The sequence below is a fragment of the Platalea leucorodia genome (genome assembly GCF_965183815.1).
Source record: "Platalea leucorodia genome assembly, chromosome: 2".
Lineage (NCBI taxonomy): Eukaryota > Metazoa > Chordata > Aves > Pelecaniformes > Threskiornithidae > Platalea > Platalea leucorodia.
Window position 1 is genome coordinate 21,713,970 of NC_138824.1, and position 18,289 is coordinate 21,732,258.

Below are 18,289 nucleotides of genomic sequence, written 5' to 3' on the forward strand. Positions count from 1 at the left end.
ATGCAGGAAACCATCCCGTTCCTAACCAAGTGGCAAATAGAGGCCACAGTGTTCATTACGTTGTCTTCAGAGAAGCATTACTTACCCACTTCAGGGAGTGTGAATCCACTATAAAGAAAAGTACTAAAAAAATTACAATAAATACCCAGTATTATTTTCAGAATTAAGCCAAAAGATGTCTTTATTGTTTTTTTTTTTTTTTTTCCTTTCTTAGAACTCCATGGATTAAAAAGATGTTTTACACAAAGTGCTACCAGTTTTAAATTGCTACATTTAATTCAAAAACTATTCAGACACAAGAACATCTTGGATTTTTTCTTCTCCTATAAAGCATACTGTAACTTGGAGCCAAATACAGAATATTTTGTATCCAAAGTGGAAAACTCAGTTTAGCCCAACCTGTACCAGAGAGCTGGGAGGGGAGCTTGTCCTTAATTTGGAAACTGGAATTAACATGAAAGTTACAGAAAAGGTAAACATGGTTTAATAATGAGCCCAAAAGACTCTCTGGAGCTGGTAGAGACTCAGTGGTGTAGCTGTAGTTCTGTTTAATGGCCCAAACCCTGCTAGAAAACCAAGTTCCCTTGACATTGTAAGACCCGAGATGCCTTAGCTCTTTCTAGGCTGTGATCACCAGTTTCTAAAAACCTCCCCAGGGAAGGAGCATGTCCTCAATACATATGCCGCCTGTTTAACTAACACTAAAGGCACCCCATTATCTGTTACACTAATAAGACTACAAAGCAACAGACTGAGCATGAGCAGCACAATTTCAGAATGCCTTTTAATTGCAGGAAATCAGAGCAGCTCTCCCTGATCCTCACAATGACAGAGCACCACACTCTTCACATCCTCGAGTGCTGCTCAGAAGTGCTGCTCTTCCAGCACTTGCCTAATGGGCCTTTTCAGAATGGGGTCAGGTCATTAGCTCTTCCACAGACCTGCCGTAATACCAGTTTCTAAATTACTGCACTGTTCTGCAGCTCAGACCAAGCGCTGTGTACTGTTGCTAGAAATCCCAAATGCTGGTTTTCTACCTTGCTGACTTGGATAGCTGTTACCAAGACAGGCTCAGTAGTAAACCACCATCCCTTGGCTGACCTCTGCAGCTACGTACAAGCAGCTCTTCTCAGCCTCAGTTACCTTGGAGTCTGACTGAATATAGGCAGATAAGAGAAAAAGCAAGAAAATAGCAGAAATGACCAGAAACCAAATAGCCACAAGAGCACTGACCACAACAGAGCATATAGGACTCAGTGCAAATCTGCAGATAAGAGAGCAGTCTTTGCCAAGTTGTGCTCTTTAAATAAACTTTTGGCAAGACTTTAGGATAGCAGAGCAGAATTTTACATATGGATTCTCATCTTGAAATAGAACAAGCCAAATTGAGACCCAGGAATTTGAATTTTTAGGGCTATATATAACTCAGTTATAGGGCTATATAAATAGCTCAATTCCTCCGTACATTACAATACCTCAAACACCAATAAGTTAAAGTAGTTCTTACTGCTAACGCTAATCCTTTCCCCCCTACTGAACTCCAGCTGACCGGCCTTTCTCCTGCAGCAGTCTAAGTAGAAATTCAGTCTCTTACAGCCTCGTGACCCGCTCTTGGCATGTGATCTCCTCCACATGATCTCTGCTTGGGAAGAAGCTCTCCTTTCCTTTTCTTGGTTCATATCAGCAAATACACAGATACCAGTTATCTCTCTTCTCCCAGGCTGTCCTTTGGCACTGTGGATGAACCTGTGTGCTATGGGATACAAGCAGCAGCAACAGAATTGGAGCACAGTATCAGCCTTTTTTTTTTTTTTTTTTTTACAGCCACCAAAACCTCAGTGCTCTCCTCTGCACCATATTTCACAAAACTTGCAGCAATGGTTACGTCCAGTTGTGCTCCATGTTCCCCTTTATACATTTTCCTGCCCCAAAACACATTCACCAAAGCCAACCCATCATAAATTGTTAAAAAGAACTACTAGATTAATATGTACAAAGCTTCCTCTTGATACAGCACCACACCAGGCACTAACAGCGCTTAGGCTTCTCTTTTGGAACGCTACTAACCAGACGTCTCTACCATTCTAGCTGCATTCACACTGGGATTTAAATCACTTGTGAAGTAGAGTTACAAAACAAAACCCTCCTTAAATGTAGCTTTAACATATGCACCAGCATTCATCCTTTTTCTTCCACTAATCATTCCCTTTCAGTATGCTTCGTAACAGCTGTCAGTAGTCTCCTTTGACATTTCCTGCACCCACAATGAGCATTTAAAAGCCATTCAAATAATAGCAATTGGAACATTTTTCCTGCTCATGTCCTTATCACATTCAAGAGAAAAAAGTAATCAAAGTTATTATCCTATCATGGTAGTCACACTAACTTCTCAAATATATTGTTGACTAATAGGACACTTGCATATCACCAGATAACCTAAAACATTAGAAGGACAGTGCACATGCGAAGTCCAGCAAGCGAGCAGAAAAGCAAGCATTTTGTTTACTAAGAATAGTTTCTTTCACTAGCATGCTACTAAAGCCAAGTTTACTAAAAGCTTAAAGTGGGATTAGAAAATAAAGGATCCAATCACTGAAGGTGTTTCCCCCACTAAAACATTCTCACATGAATCTCAGAGCACTAAGCTGCAGCAGTCTCGTGCTTTCATAGAGCCTCAGCCAGAGCAGCTACTGTCACAGCTGAGGAACATTCCTGAACAACATCCACACCCCTGAATATCCAGGGAACAGCTCTCTCCTCTGCCAAGCCATGTTCTTGCAATAATGCCGCCACCTTTAGTGTTTTACCCACAGCAGCTTCAGGGGCTGGAAAATAAACACAAAGCAGACAGCAACATTTTTAGGATCACTTAATCCTGCATCAAATTCTGGAACTAGCTCAGCCAGCATTGAAGCCCTCAAGACACTGCAATATCAGCCCTTCCTCCCCATGGCCCAGTGTGGCCATCAAAGAGGTCAAGAATGACATATCCATCTCCATTTTTGCCTTTATATAGTTTTTATGTCCCACTTGCTTCTCTTCAACCATTCTGCACAGTAGGCAGCTAATTTTCACACAAACCGTCTATTCTCAGTTTAAACATGCACACTCCAAGTAATACCTAAACTTAGGCAGGTTGTAGTTATAGACAAGTGAGGCAATGAATGCTCCCTGGACTAAGTCAGTAAAATAAGTTAACCAGCCTCTAGACTATAGCAAGAGCTGAAGTTAAACTTTGCTTTTCCCTCCTCTTATGTATGCACATATGAAACTCTGCACTTTCACTACATCCAGCAGCATCCGTGCGCCAGAAGTGCATGTGGATGAATATGTTCCTGCACTTCATGTAGCAGCTACCGCCGCTGGATACAGAACCCAACTGACAGATGTTACACTTGTTGTGGCACATGGTTAAACCACACTGCTATGACTTAGCAGGAGTTTTGACATTTTCCCCTAATGATACTAAGCAGATTCTCCCGCGGTGCGATTCCAGCATGCAGCCTGCCTACCTGAACAGAAGCCCGAATTTAAAAAAAAAAAAATCAAATAAAAACCTCCAATGGATTGGATTGAAGAGAGCCCTTTAAGCTGCATCCACCTACAGCAGGAGGGTCCCACTCTGTAATAAAGATCACAACACTGCATAGTCTAATGCTCCAGTACATTAGTTTCCATCTGTACTGTGAACAAACCCCATATTCTCAGTGCAGATCAAGACGGAGCTGGATATGGGTGAAATAAATATGAGCAAAATGCTGCTGGAAGAAGCTTGAGCATTATGTAGCAAGTAGTAGTTAGGGAGAGCTTTATTACCATGACAAAAAAACAATTGCTATCTTTACTAAATGAAGAATACAGCTGTATAGTCCTAAAAGCCTCAGAACTAAGAATCAAAGAAAACAGTTCTTAATCGTTAATGGAAAAGTCGCTCAGAAGAGAAGCTGGTGTTTTCCAAAAATTTGTTGGACCTGTTGAAAACACTCATCTGGCTTACCAAGTATGGAGTAACAGTAACACTATGTAAACACACAGCACTCTTCTCCTGACACTTAACTCCAAAATTAAGCACAGACTAGTGTTTATAATTAATAGACCAGCAGTCTACAGTCAGTAACACAAAGCTGAGCCAGTCTCCCATGTGTAAGAGTTACAGGATCATTCAAGAAACTAATAAATAGGCCAAATCACTTCCGTACTCTGCGTCTGTATCAGATATGATTCATCCATAAAATGAAAATTTTATTCAATGTTTAATGTTCATACACTGCTATTATAAATGGACTATTTAATGCCCAGTTAGATTGGCAATATTAAGATAATTTTATTTTAAGCTTTAGGGATTTTCAAAACACATACAAACAAAATACTTATTACAAAATTCCATTTGCTAAAGTTTTTTCAGGAATATACATCAAGCATGATTCCCACACACAGATAAATGACTTTTACAGAGAGCGTTACAGAGCAATAAATGCTAGTGAAACAGCCAGTCTTTCCAGATACATTACAAAGAAAACACTTTTCTTTCCCTTTGTCACATCCAACATTTGAATTTTTTTTTTTTTTTTTTTTAAAATAGCCAGGTCTGAAGTTAAAATGTGTAAGTAAACTGACTGTGGAAGTCAACAGGCACTCAGAAGCCCTGAAAGGGAGAATAAGCGATATTTTTCAAGTTCACTAGTTCAGGGGTAAAAATCCCTGAGAGACAGAAGAACAACAAACCCGTTTTCTGTGATGGAAAGATGTTTGTCCAGGGACATTGCCAACAGACAGCCATAAAGATAAGCTGTAAGATTGAAGAGCAACAGTAAGACAGAGCGAGGAAACCAATCTGTAATGCTAGGTAACAAGGAATGCCTTTGTGGGGCAGCATGGGACTTCACCAAGACTACCTACTTGCAAGAAAAGCATCCAGCAGGAATATATGCAGAGATACAGAGCACAAGATATGTACGTGCTAACCTTGTCATTAAGATGGGAAAGGCTTTATAGTATGTGTCAAAAACTATAACCCCCTTAACTATAAACAGTATACAACTGACCTCAAGAGTTAAACTATGAACAAGAACAAACAAAATATTGCACCCCAATTTCAAAGTCACCACCAGGACGTTTATTACTTGAAGCCAGTAGATTAAGAAACATGGGTCCATATATATTTTCTGTTGCTTGATGCCAGTGGAGAATTGCTCAGCTACAAGCATTTAATAGGCCAGGCCACTGAATTCTCTGGGACCTGAAACTGATCTCAGAAGCAGCATGCCTCTGACCTTCCACCTCAAGTCCCTGAGCTGCTGCTGGGCATCAAAACAGCTCTGCTGCTTCTACTCTTTATGCGTCATACCCCGGCAGGGCCCTGTTCCTTGCTACATGCTGTGACAAGGGTCCTGACTACGTCCTCTTCCTTAAGCCTATTGTGCGTACAGAAGTTGTACCACTGAACTGCAATGCCGTACTGATTTTCAAGGCTATTTAACATGTAGGCAGGTCAAGCTAGCTAGATCAAACATAAGCTCATCCATACTGTTCACTAATCTGAGCCTTCAGAAATAGTGGAAGAAAATTGCAGTACTTCCAGGTTTTTGAAACATCCAAAGCATTAAGAAGCCCATTACATCTGAAGGACAGATATCAAGCACCACAGTAAGCAACACTTGGAGGAAAGTGTGGCATAAATGGTGAAAGCAAGTCAAAGCAGATTTCAGTCTAATCTAAAGATCTAATTCTAAAGGTTAATATAAGTTTCACAACCAGTATACTTAAGTCTATGATCAGCTACAGGTTTAGAACTATTAGCAACTAAACTAGAGTTTTAAGATCAACCTTTAGGTTCTGACCTAAAGGTCTGTAAGTTACCACAGTGGAGGGATGATCTCATTTGAAATCAGATTATCTTTAAACTAACTAGAAAGCAATCATCATGCTTATGTGAGGCCCTCATGCTAGCCACACTTGCTCAAGAGCAGGGCAGGACTCTAAAGAACAGATGTTGACAGCATGTGCCCTGTGCTATTTTAACATCGAATTTCTTTATATTATATTCTTTATGTCACTTCCTTAAGAGGATAGTACTTAAGCCAAGCTATGCCAGCCCCGCTTTAGCCTAACTGTACATCCAGTTACATGCTTAGTTTACCAGAACAGGAGTAGCAAGTTCTCAGAGATTTGCTGATGTATTACTTAATCAAACGGCCGTCGGAAAACAGAAGCTTCAGAGGAGGAACACATCACCTTTCCCAGCAAGGCATTCTCCAGTGTGCTTATCCTGAGGAAGAGACACAAACTGTCACAGCTTGATTTGTGATAGCTTTCCCTCTAAAAGAACATTATATTAGGGCATTTGTTCCGCATATGGATGTGCGGTTTTATGGAAGGACTGCTGTTCCAATCCTCTAAACAGACTCTGCAGACTTCAGGCTTTTGCCCTAGATTTAGGTCACTAGTAATTGGCCATGTGTGGAAAATGTACAGGCTCAGTTCAGTGTTACTTAATTAATTTCTTAGTCTGTTGACTTGGCAGTCATAGTACAAAACAGGACAGTTGGATATTTTTATTTAAACTGGTATTGAAGAATACATTATGACAATAGCAAGCCTCCCAAAAATAAACCCAACTCTTTTCGTACTAGTGAAATAAATATTTTAAATTGCCTGGAGTGCAAATTTAAACCAGTTTTAGTTGCTCAGGTGAGACTATCAGTTTGGTTAATTTAAAAGGAATTATTTGTCTTTTATAGCATTCAGATTGGAAAAGATCAAGCACAGCACAAAACACAGAAACCCAAAGACTTTACCGAGACCTTCTCAAGAGGAAGCACAGAATTGACAGGTGCTAAAGTCTTGCTATAGTTGATTCTGCTTCATTGGTTGCAACTTTCTAGCCAGGACATTATATTCCCAAGCAACTGGTAAGTGCACCAACTACACATTAATGCCACAGCTTGAAAGAGAGACTTCTGCGCATTATTTTGAGCTGTAGAGACTTCTGCGCATTATTTTGAGCTGTACCAGGCACCTTTCAGTATTGTAACTGCTCTTGAAGCAACATGTTCATTATAAAAAGCTCATCCACTGAAATAAGAACTAAAATTCTTTCCGCTCCCAGATCTGCCACAGTTTTTTAGTTAACTTGCTTGATGTTTTTTAAACCTTTTTTGAAGGACATAGAACAGTCCCACTGTGCTGAGTCCTGGCCATCCTGCCAAGCTTTCTGCTGGAGCTCACTTCGCTACCATCTATTTACTTCACCACAGGTCCCATGTGCTTTAGGTAGTTTTGGCTGAAGCCTAAAAAGCAAATGAGAAGAGACAGCTGCCTCTCTGCAGGAACTTCTCACCAGTGACCCTGGGGGCTGAGTTGGCAGAGCTATCTGGACTTTATAAGGCGGCTGCTCTACAAAACAGCCTTATAAAACTCTATTCACATATTAACTGGAGTAAAATATTTATTTCAGATCACAAAGTATTGTATTTTTTGATGAAGAAACAGGTTCTGTGCTTGAGCAGGTAGTTTTATGGCATTTTAAAGCTGACCTAACATGCCTACCTTGATTTAAAATAAAAAGGCATCCCAATTCCTTTCACTAAGAAGTGAGCTCTGCCAATAGAAAGGGCCTGGAGACTGAAATAAACTCACTTTAACAGTACTGAAAGGGAACAGATCTCTTTAAAAGTGTAATGTACAGGGGTACTCAGACTATTGTTAAAGTAAAAACAACATACAACAATATTTGCAAAAAAGCTTAATATAATCTTTTGAGTCTATAATCTCTAAACAATAAATATGAAAAGTGTACATGGCACACCAGAGCAGCTAAATATTAAAACAAACAAGTACAAATTGATAACACTTACCTATATTGTCAGTGATAAATTTGTTGCTACTGTGATACAACACAAGCTTAATATACAAGATGTTTTTCCAAATAAAAACCACAGAACCAAGTTGGTACAGAAGGTGAGGGAAAAAGGGAGACAATAAATAACAAGGCACAAAAACCTCTCTTGCTGCAACCCTGTAAGGCACCACTGTGCAAACGTGAAACTATCAAAGCCTGTAGTGGAGAAATTCTAAATGTGTTTAAATGACTGAATAATGTACTTTAAAGATGACACTATGCTCATATCTTTGGGAATAAAAATACTTACAAACCTTTATTTACACTTATAGGCTTTTAAAAAACAAATTAGTGAAATGGGTGAATTAATACTCAAATACAGGAGTCACAGTTAGTTTCTCCCAGACAGCTCCACAAGCGCAACTTGATCGTGACCTATACTGGCCTTGTTAATAGAATCCTGGATCCAATATGGTGCAGAGGCAAACGCTGCCAATTATGTCAAATTGTGTGGCACACCAGTAATTTGAACAAAACACACTTCAGGGATTACGATGAGAAACTCTTTTTCACTTGTAACTAAAAATTATTTAAATCAAGAGATAAAAGGTCAGTAGCATTAATCTAACACCATACCTACAAATCCTAAAGTTGTAATTTATACATCTATTTAAGAAGTGGGCACCAGCATTTTTTTCTTCCCTATTCTGTTATCTGCTCAGAAAAATCCATCATGAGATGGACTTCATCAAAAGCCTTCTCCCTTACTAGGTGATTACAGATACATAATTAAGCTTACAAACTGTAAGTTTCCCCCTTTTTTCTTATGTCCCATGATCTCTACTGCATCCTGCTAGAAGTTTTTGTCCTCTCTCCAATTACATAAAAGTCTCCAGACAGTACTGAAATTACTTAAAATACGCACAGGTTGGACAAGTTTTTACAAGATGAGAAGGGGGTTTCACTAAAAACTAAAATTTTCTTCTAATGAAAGATTTAGGAGGCACTCAGTTTCTCATGAGCTTCAGACACATGAATGCCTTATTTTGTACTTGGGAACAGTGTCAGTAGACTAACTTCCAAAACTTCTGCTTCCATTCTTGGAACTTGAACAACTGCACAGCACGTAGTAAACAATCTGAATGAACTTGACAATTCAGTTATTGGCTAAGTTCTGTTTTCTTACATGACATGTTTTACTTTTTAGTCTACACTTAAATACTTTGCCACAAATCAAAAACATTTAAGGTCAGATATAACCTGTAGCTTCAATGATGCTCAATCTACTGAGCTGCCAGGGAAGAAAATCAGGCCAAACTATTACATTTTAAACAGAGGAACTGGAAGAAAGAACCGTCTTCAGTGATAAGTTAACATTCATATAGCTATTTGCCAGAAGGCTGTGCCAGCTTAGGCATGCTTCATTCCTTTATTCAGTCCTGTTTTAAGGAAATAACAATTTGAGCAAATGCAATGTAAACAGAGCCAGGTAGACTGCAATAGTAAAGGACAACAATATCATTGATTTGACAGGTTTAAGGCCAACTATTTATGATTTGAAATATATCGTACTTTTCCATGGCACTTAATACGCTGAAAGTCAGTACTGGGTGACATTAAACAAGGGTATACATATTCATATCATATGCAATATATACATGTAGCTTCAGTTCCTAAAATAGAAAGTTCAAGTTTCCTTGCACAAATAAAATCAATCCGTGAAAGACCACCTGTGTTTTCCTATACTGAATAAACTATTACTGTTTTAACCAATTTAGTGCAAACTGACTTCAGTCCAAAGACATACCATTCCTTGATTTTTAGTCACTACTTACCAAATGCCCCTATTTCTTTTAAAACACAACTACACTTTGTCTTAAAAGAACAGCAAACACTTGACGACTAGCATGCTGTTCTAGTCTACGTTAACAAAACTCGCCGATATACAAATCATGTTTTGGTCATGCAGCACAGACCCATCCTCAAAATAATCCATCTCTTAATTCAATCAGTCTAGAAGAGGAGCACAGTGCCAGATTTTAATTAGCAGGTCATCCTGGCCACTCCGTACTCCAAGCTGACAACAGCAGGCTCAGCTTTTGAGAACTCTGCCACAAATTCACTGTAGCGATTGTCTGCTGTGTTGCTGCCCTCTATAGTTCTTACAGCATCATTCACAGGGATCAGTGGCTGCTCCTTCTTGAAGCATGGAGGGGTCTTCAGTGCCATGGGTGCAGGATGAGCAGACTGCTGATGTTCCTTCACAAGGACTGCATCTGACTGCCCGTTTCTCCGCTTTATTTTCTGAAATATAGAGAATAGTTACTAACACTGAGCATGACTGCTTTACTGATAATATTCTGCTTTGAAAGGAAGTGAATCCACTTCTTTTGCTGGCCAACTCAGCATCTGCAGAACCCTGTATTACATATCCTAGGTTAGATATGTAACAGTATTATTAAGCATTAGGCCATTGGGCAAGGCATTTTTCCCCAGTTTACAGTAGATGCTACAAGCACTGTATGCTTAAAATTTGCAGCTGAGCAGAAAGCAGAAAGGTTGCCCATCAATGTCTGTAGAGAAGGAGAAGTTCTTCCAGGCTTGCCCCTTGTTTGGTTGCTATCAAGATGGGAATACTTTCTTGAGTACAGGCAGAGGAAGACAGGCCTTGGTACTATTACCCAGCAGAGAGCTTGCAGTAGACAAGTCTCTTAGAGAGCAGTTTCATACCTAAGCCCCTTATGTGCTTCCTAAAAACCTTCTAAAAGACTTTTCCTTTAGATCTGAAAGATGCCAATACAGTTTGTTCAAATACAGGAATACACTAAGAGATATCAACTAGAAAGCAGGACTGGAGGAAAGGACCTATCCTGGAAGCACAGAGCAAGAGAAGAAGAAAGATTTGGATTAAGGTGTTTTTTTTTTCTTTAAATTCAAACAATCTCACCCAGTAACTGGGAGCCTGAACTAGTTAACTGAACTGATTTTTGTTGATGTGTTTGTGCTCTATTTAGAACTGAGATTGAGCCCAGAAGACTTTGGTGTCTCCTGACACCAACTCTTTGAAGATGGAAACAGCAGTAGGAAAGTCTACATCAAGATTTCAAACAACTACATCTCTTCATCACTCAAGTGAGAGATGTGGGCTCAGGTGGAGTTAACACCTTGGAACAAGGTTCTAGAAAATTCAGAACTGAGACTTCACTTTACATCTTGCTTATTCTTCAGTTTGTTTCATCTGAGTTTTCATGTTGCTGCTTCAATTGCACAGAAACTTTTTAAATATACAATTAAGATTTGAAATAGGTTAAGTGACCTGCATTCATTACATTACAGTAGGATCGGTTTAATAAAATCTTTCCTCCTAGAAAAGCTGTACTTGTCCCCTCACCCCCAGCATAACATACAGGAGTTGTGTTACCATTTCTAGCCACACAAAGAAGTAAAAGTGATGATTAGAAAACTTTTGCATTTCTTAAAAGGTATTATTCTGAAGTTTCAGCACCTTAACTGACTATAATGAAGTATCAATTAAAAGCCACTGATTAAGTCATCCTAGAATAAAGCGCGATACACTGTTCAGTCTTTCCTGGCCGCTTACTGTAGCGCCTAGTACAAGTCATTTATAGAAATGTGATCTCTGGATTTAGCCCTGGCTTCAAATGAGCAGTACAATGTATATGCCCCATAATTACGGTGACTTACAACAGCATGCACCTGCATATGAAGTTAAAAGAAGGACAATACTTACTGCTTCCATTTTAGTAGCTATAATGGAAATAAAACATTTTCAGTCTCTTTGGTTTAACAACATAGCTGTAGCTATGATGGGTACCTTGTTATCCAAGATAAGTTTCACATAAATTTAACCTACAATAAGCCATCTTCAGTAATGCTTTGATAGTAGGAACACTTTTATATAATACAGTTCATCAGTAAAGCAAAATAAATTGTGCCTAAGAGCAAAATATTGACTGCATAGTCTGGCATTCAGCATAGAAGCATACAGTGGAAGTCAAGTCAACACTACATACAATAAGTGCTAGGCCATACAATAGTGACATTCATGTGAAAGCTAGAAGCATTATTACAGACTATAAGTATGAATTTGCCGAACAAGTCACTAGTACACACACTTATTTTGTAATACTTACAGCTTCCAGTTCTTTAATGTCTTCTTCCAGTTGTTTATTTTGTTCACTCATGTTCAATATAAGATTGAACACAGATTGCCTGGGATGCATACTTCGATCAAACTGATGGTACATATTTCTCCAAAACCTGCATGAAGCAGACAATTTTAACTATGCAGGATAAAGACAAAAATTGAAGAGATACAGTATATAATTTAAACTTACTTAAAATTGAATGATACTGTATTAGGCTCCAAAAGTTCTGGAGACAAGTCTGGATTATACAGAGGATTCCGATATTTCTTTTGTTCATCCAGAAGGAACGGCCACAAGGAATATGTTTTCTCTTTTAATCTTAAAGCAAGAAGAGATCAATGTCAAGACACTGACTGCAAGCAAAAAACAGAAGCTGCTCAACTTAAATCTTGTAACTTTTTAAAAAAGTTACCAGAAATACTTATAAATCTTGAATTAAGAGCTCTTAGCAAAATCAACTTCTTCCTGGCATATGCTAATGTTGGATAGAACTGTCAGTTTTAGAAGTACTACTGCTTATGCTGTGCAAGTTTTGCCTACTTGCAATAAATGCTTTTAAAATACGGTTTGAGACAAAGATGAACTGATGAAAACTTTACAGAAGTTCTCCAACTGAAAACATTAGGACACATCATATTAATACTTCTAACTGACAGTAATTAGTCTTGAGCAGGCAAGAATTTTAAAGTTACCTAAGAATAGATTGGAGGAGGGAATGAAGCGATACTTCCAAACTTAAGCTTACCTATTTTTAGGAGGAAAAAAAGAAGGGGGAGAAAGAAGCCTTAACTTTCCCTAGAAAAATGAGCATGGGATTTTCTCCCAGAATTAGAAAGACTGTCTTCAGTGTGCAAAATCACAAGAAGCACTGCTGTTCCCTGATTCAGTTCAACATTTTCAGTAGCACCAGTGCTGTCTCTATTTCTATTCAGAGCCTCAAATTAAGAAGATTCACAGGAGTTCTTAGTTTGCCAGAATAAACAAAAGACACATTACAATAGGTCTGCTTACTTTAGTTCTTCTCGCTCTTTTTGGCAGTTTCCAAGGAAGTTACCAAACTGGCATGAATGGACATGTTCATGGATCTGAAGGAGGAAAGCTTCATTGTACTCAAAGGCTTGTGGGAACTGCTCAGTCAGATTCCACACACTTTCTAAAAACTGGGTGAACACTGGCGAGATCTCTTTTGGATCACCATCCAACTGACAACACCTGAAAAAGATTCCATAAACAGATTGAAACTGGTTTAAGTTAGAAATCAAAAAAAAAGTCTTAGTTGCACTTATTTTTAAAATGACACCACATTAATTTGACACTAGCTTTGGTTTGGAGATTAAGCACTTAACTTTGAGAACTAGGGCAACTTTTGAATAGAAATAAATCTATATTTAACCTATTTTTCTGACTTGTAAGGAATCACACAGCTGTATTCAGTAGAGAAGAGCAACATAAGACAGTTAAATTCCTTTGTGTCTATTACTTCCATAGCCAACATTTGGAGTGTACCAGCTAAAAGCAAATTAATAAGCAGTAAATAGGAGCAAGGCTATTTTCATAGCTGATGATAGGCAGATCAAGGGAAAAAACAGAACCCTTAACGTACAGGACTTCTAAAGATAGGCATGACTTCATCATTAAAAGTAAACATAAAATGTAAACTCATCTTTAAAGATCTCAAAACTAAGTGTTTCATATTGCCTAAGTAGCTAGAATGTAGCTTTAGATTGGTTTTGCACTGTCTATGCACACATGCAGACCTAGCTGCAGTCATCGACATCTGAGTGAGGCACCAGTAGCACTAGAAATTTATGTCTGTAATATAAATCAATTATCCCAATAGGTATTTGAATAAATAGCAATACATGAAATGCATTGTCTACTGAAAACAGCTTACTCATTGCAAAATTTCTAGCAACACTGCAGTAGTTTAACACCCACAAGTTGTCTTTTCTCTAAGAATACTTTGTTCAGTTCACCATATACATTTTACAGTATAGGAAGAGTGAAATACCTGTCTGAGAACTTGTGCCCAAAAGAGATCCAATCTTTCTCTATCAAGACCTAGAGGGTAAAAAAAACCAAAATACCTTGTAAAAGTGTTACTCAATCTTACACCTATAGTATTAACACCACAGGTTATCAATATATTGTATTTTAAATTTGAGTCAAATAAACTACAGTAGTAGCAACTATTTGTCCCTTTGTAGTTCCTTTATTTTCTTGGAAGTCTTTCACAAGAAATTCTCAAAGCACGTTTCTAAACCTAGTAAAAAAGTTTAGCAAGCTGACAATCAGATAACTGCTGTTAAGCCAGGCTCACTTAAAGCATACTAATGTTGTATGACTTCACAAGTAGATTATCAACTAACTTGCAAAAAATTGTGACGTATAGGAAAAATTCTAGTACTGCATTCCTGCTATCATAGTTTACATAAAACCACACAATATAATCTCTGTAACATTTCATAGCATAAGTTCATTAATATATACACTTGCTTGTTTTATCACTTCAATATCAAGCACCAAAACAAACACAGGCCGGGCTGCCCATTGCAGAAGTTTCCCCAGAAATGTAGTTGACGGTGAGGATTTAAAAAAAAATTAAATTACTTCCCTAAAGGTTACACACATTCTCGCTATTCACAAAAATTGAATCCTCTAATTCCTCCTCAACTTAACTTTTGTTGCTTGTAATATTTGTGGCAGTTGGTTCTAACCAATACATGGAACTAGTTTTATGTACTATCTTTCAGTAATTCCCATAATACCTTGTGTTGCCACAGCAGAACACTGTTGATTTTCCTACTCTAAAATTTGTAATAATCGTACCAAAAATTCCTCTTCCTCTCTATAGAAAGATGAAGAAATTTAGATTGCTTAAATATCTTCAGGTCTCTGTCACTGGGGGAGTTGTCATTTTTAGATTTTAATAATGTTGATTTTGGGAAAAGTGATAAAAGCATAGAGCTGCTATAATTTAGTACATCTACTATCTCACATAAGCACTTTAGAATCCTTATATGGTCATAGATAAGGGGCTTTTTTGTATGCAAAAGGCAATCATCGCAACATTTCTGCAGGGTGCCTAAAGCAATCCGCTATTTTTATTTAGTTTTTTAGATTTTAAATAAACGGTTCTTCCCAGTAGCAAAGTATTTCTAAAAGAAAGATTTACCAGTGTACTGCAAATCTTGTTTTATATTTGCAACTACAAAAAAGAGCATCAGTATTTTTTACACTGCTCCCTTTCACACTCAAAAATTTTACATTCTTTATTTACCAAGGAACAACTCAACAATACAACAGCTTGCTTACCATGAATCCTTTGATTGTTCTGTAATAGGAATCTAGTAAGAGAGCTCCAAGAGAACAAACTTGGGAAGTCCTATCCCAGCCATCTGAGCAGTGCACCAATACACTCGCGCTCTCAACTGCTATTGCCTGCAAAGCACAGTTGTTTCTTGGTGAATGTTCTATTCTAGACAAAATTAAAAATTTAGTAAAAAAATAAAAAAGCTACATTTACCCCACTCACAGCATAGACCATTTTATTTAACAAAACCAGAAAAATGATTTATTATGAGGAAAGGATTTGACACTATCAGAAAGCTAGGAATTTCTCTCCACAGAAGTATAGAAAATGCCTTAAGAAGAAAAGAAATTCCACTACCACCTTTGCACAAGGTAAGAAGAACATCTACAGTGGTTCCCAGTTCTCTTTCTACCCCTTATAAAATTAAACTTATAAAAACCCCTGACAATGCATACTAAAAAAAAGTAGACTACATATTACAGACCAAACAAGTTAAAAAATACAACACAAACACAGCATTAAAGATACCCACTTGTTCATCATTATACTACACAAAGTTAAGGACTAGGAAATGCTAAGAAATCAAACCCTGTTAGCCCAAATGTTTTTGAGGGTCATCTTTAGGAGAATCATCCACTTTTAACTAAAGTAACTCCTTTTTATTTCACCTAGTAAAAACAAAGATTCAGGTTTTTTCTTCACCCTGCCCCCCTTGGCTTCACAGGTGCCTGGCAAAGGCAATTGTTCCCCTGAATTCTTCATAAAAAGTCCCATTTCATTGCCAAATTAAGTCAGCATAGCCAGTTTGGCTTCTCTGCCATTAGTGCCCCAGGAGTTCTGTTTGCTCCATCCACCTCCAAACTGGTTACATCTTTTGTAAATATCTAAAAGAACCAGGGAGCATAAGAATACCTTCATCTCCCAATAAGGGGACCAAACAGCATTCAAAACAATCCCAAAACATAACTGGAGGTGTTAAATATGCCAGATAAAGAAACACGTAATACTTAAAACAGTATAGCAGATGTATCCGTGTACACTAAGCATCTACCTGCAAAAAGGTCAGTTGCAGAATTTTACACGTTATGTAATATTAAGTATAACTTTGCCTGGTAGCAAGCCAACTTCCCATCAAATAAAGCAGCAGCACGCAAGTTACCTTGACTAGGAAGACAGCAGCATCCAACACAGCTTTGATGTGACGCAGCCATCCAGAATTCTCCAAACCAGACAAAAAGTCATTGACAGACAAACCCTTCGTGCCACTGACTGAAAGAAACCAAGAGTTAGAAAGCCGTAAGCAGTTGCAGCTACCTATACCCTGCAATGAACAATAATCATATATTGTTTCTAATGCCCTATGTTTTCAGTTGATTAGAAATCTTTCAAGAAACCACCACCCAAATGGTTGAGAGGGGTACTACAAAGTGTTCTCCATCCAAAACTCAACTCTCTAAAACTACAGTAACCATGAATGACAAGAGTAAGATCTTTGTGTCTTTTTGACAAAGTAACATTCAAAGTAAATACGCTTGTTATCCCCAATAAGGAGCCTTACCAAGGAAGGCAACACAAATGCCAAAAGTTTACCAGAAATACTTAAAAATTACAACTTCTAGTAGGAAGTAGCTGCATCCAGACAATATACACAGTTCAGAGTAGTCAGACTGCCAGTTTCATCACCTTCTCCACTCTGCTTAGAAGAATAAAGTGAGGGCAGTACAAGGACATGGTGATGAACTGAAAACCATTGAGATTTTGTCTACCTCCAGACTTGACATACTACAATTCTGACTGATCCCTACCATTCTTCCCCAGCATACTTTGATCCTGTAACAATAATGCCAATTGAGAGGGCAAGGAAGAACTCAAGTTAAAGGAAAGATGTCTTGCAGCATAGCAGCAAGAGGTGTAGAGGCAGACTGCAAGTTTCTTACACGGACACTTACCAATTCACAAATGAGACAAATAACCTGGTTCTTGTACAATTTTGAGTAGCAGCTCACAGAGTTACATTACTGTCCAAACATGACGAACTTCCAGCAATAAGAAAAGAAATATTCTCTAGCTAATATAGCTTCAGCTATGTGTGATTTTAAGAGAAGATACCCGAGGTTGCCATCTACAAAAATACCTGCCCCTGCCACAGCGAAAGCCTACTTTCTACCAAGCTTAACAGTTGGACTTGATGATCTTAAAGGTCTTTTCCCACCTAAACAATTCTATGATTCTAAGCTAGTGGGCCCCAAATGAAAATAAAAAGTCTCTGTGGCCAAAAACTATAGTGGGAATATTCATACAGCAGCTGCAAAATAATCTTTATCTCTGACTATGGGAGGAAGTGAGTCAGTAGGGAAAGTAGAGAACAAAATTCACCAAGTCATTCTGCGACGCAGTTTCATGTTCAGTCAAGTCCCCTGATGTAATGAAGGCTATAAACTCTTAAACCACTGCCTCGCGGAGCTTTCCTGTATCTGCACTACATGTTTCTCAGCTTTCAGCCATACAAGTTTTGGTATGCTCCCCATTGCTCAGGAAGAGTCATAGTGCCAGTTGCTGCTGACTGCCGTAATAAAGACAGGCTTCCAAGTAAGTATCACAGCACCTTTTTAAAGCCCATAGATCTTAGTCATCTACAAAACTATCTAGCAAACCACAGCACAACGAGGTAACAAAACATCAAGAAACCATGCACAGAAGACCTAATTTTAAAGGTTAGTCTGTAAATATTTGTAAAAGCAGCAAAAGCTATGCTAGTTTTCCCTGGTCTTTGAAAGAGGCAGCATTGTCAGGCAAGAGTTTTGCTTCTGAAAGGCCTACCACAGAGGAAATCAGCTGAGAACTACTTGATCCTTTCAGCTAGCTCACACTCTCTCTACACCAGTGGTTCCATACACCTGTTTCTGTACTGTTTGATTGAACAGGTCCGCCACTCTATGGTAAAGGAAAGAAATTAAAAATACTCAA

General features: G+C 38.3%; 1 protein-coding gene across 3 annotated transcripts in view; it reads right to left on the reverse strand.

Moving 5' to 3' along the window:
- Positions 1-224: 224 nt before the first annotated feature.
- MTMR6 (myotubularin related protein 6) overlaps positions 225-18,289 on the reverse strand; it is a 32,759-nt gene continuing 14,694 nt past the window's right edge. For 2 of the 3 annotated variants that reach the window (XM_082338022.1, XM_082338021.1), the window contains exons 8-14: positions 16,482-16,591; positions 15,325-15,450; positions 14,021-14,070; positions 13,021-13,221; positions 12,199-12,327; positions 11,995-12,121; positions 6,500-10,144 (exon numbers count right to left, since the gene is read on the reverse strand). In XM_082338022.1, coding sequence (XP_082194148.1) covers positions 9,884-10,144; positions 11,995-12,121; positions 12,199-12,327; positions 13,021-13,221; positions 14,021-14,070; positions 15,325-15,450; positions 16,482-16,591 — 1,004 coding nt within the window. In that variant the 3' untranslated portion in view covers positions 6,500-9,883. Of the gene's footprint in view, positions 6,269-6,499; positions 10,145-11,994; positions 12,122-12,198; positions 12,328-13,020; positions 13,222-14,020; positions 14,071-15,324; positions 15,451-16,481; positions 16,592-18,289 lie in introns of those variants that run through there. The other variant, XM_082338023.1, reaches the window with a different exon arrangement.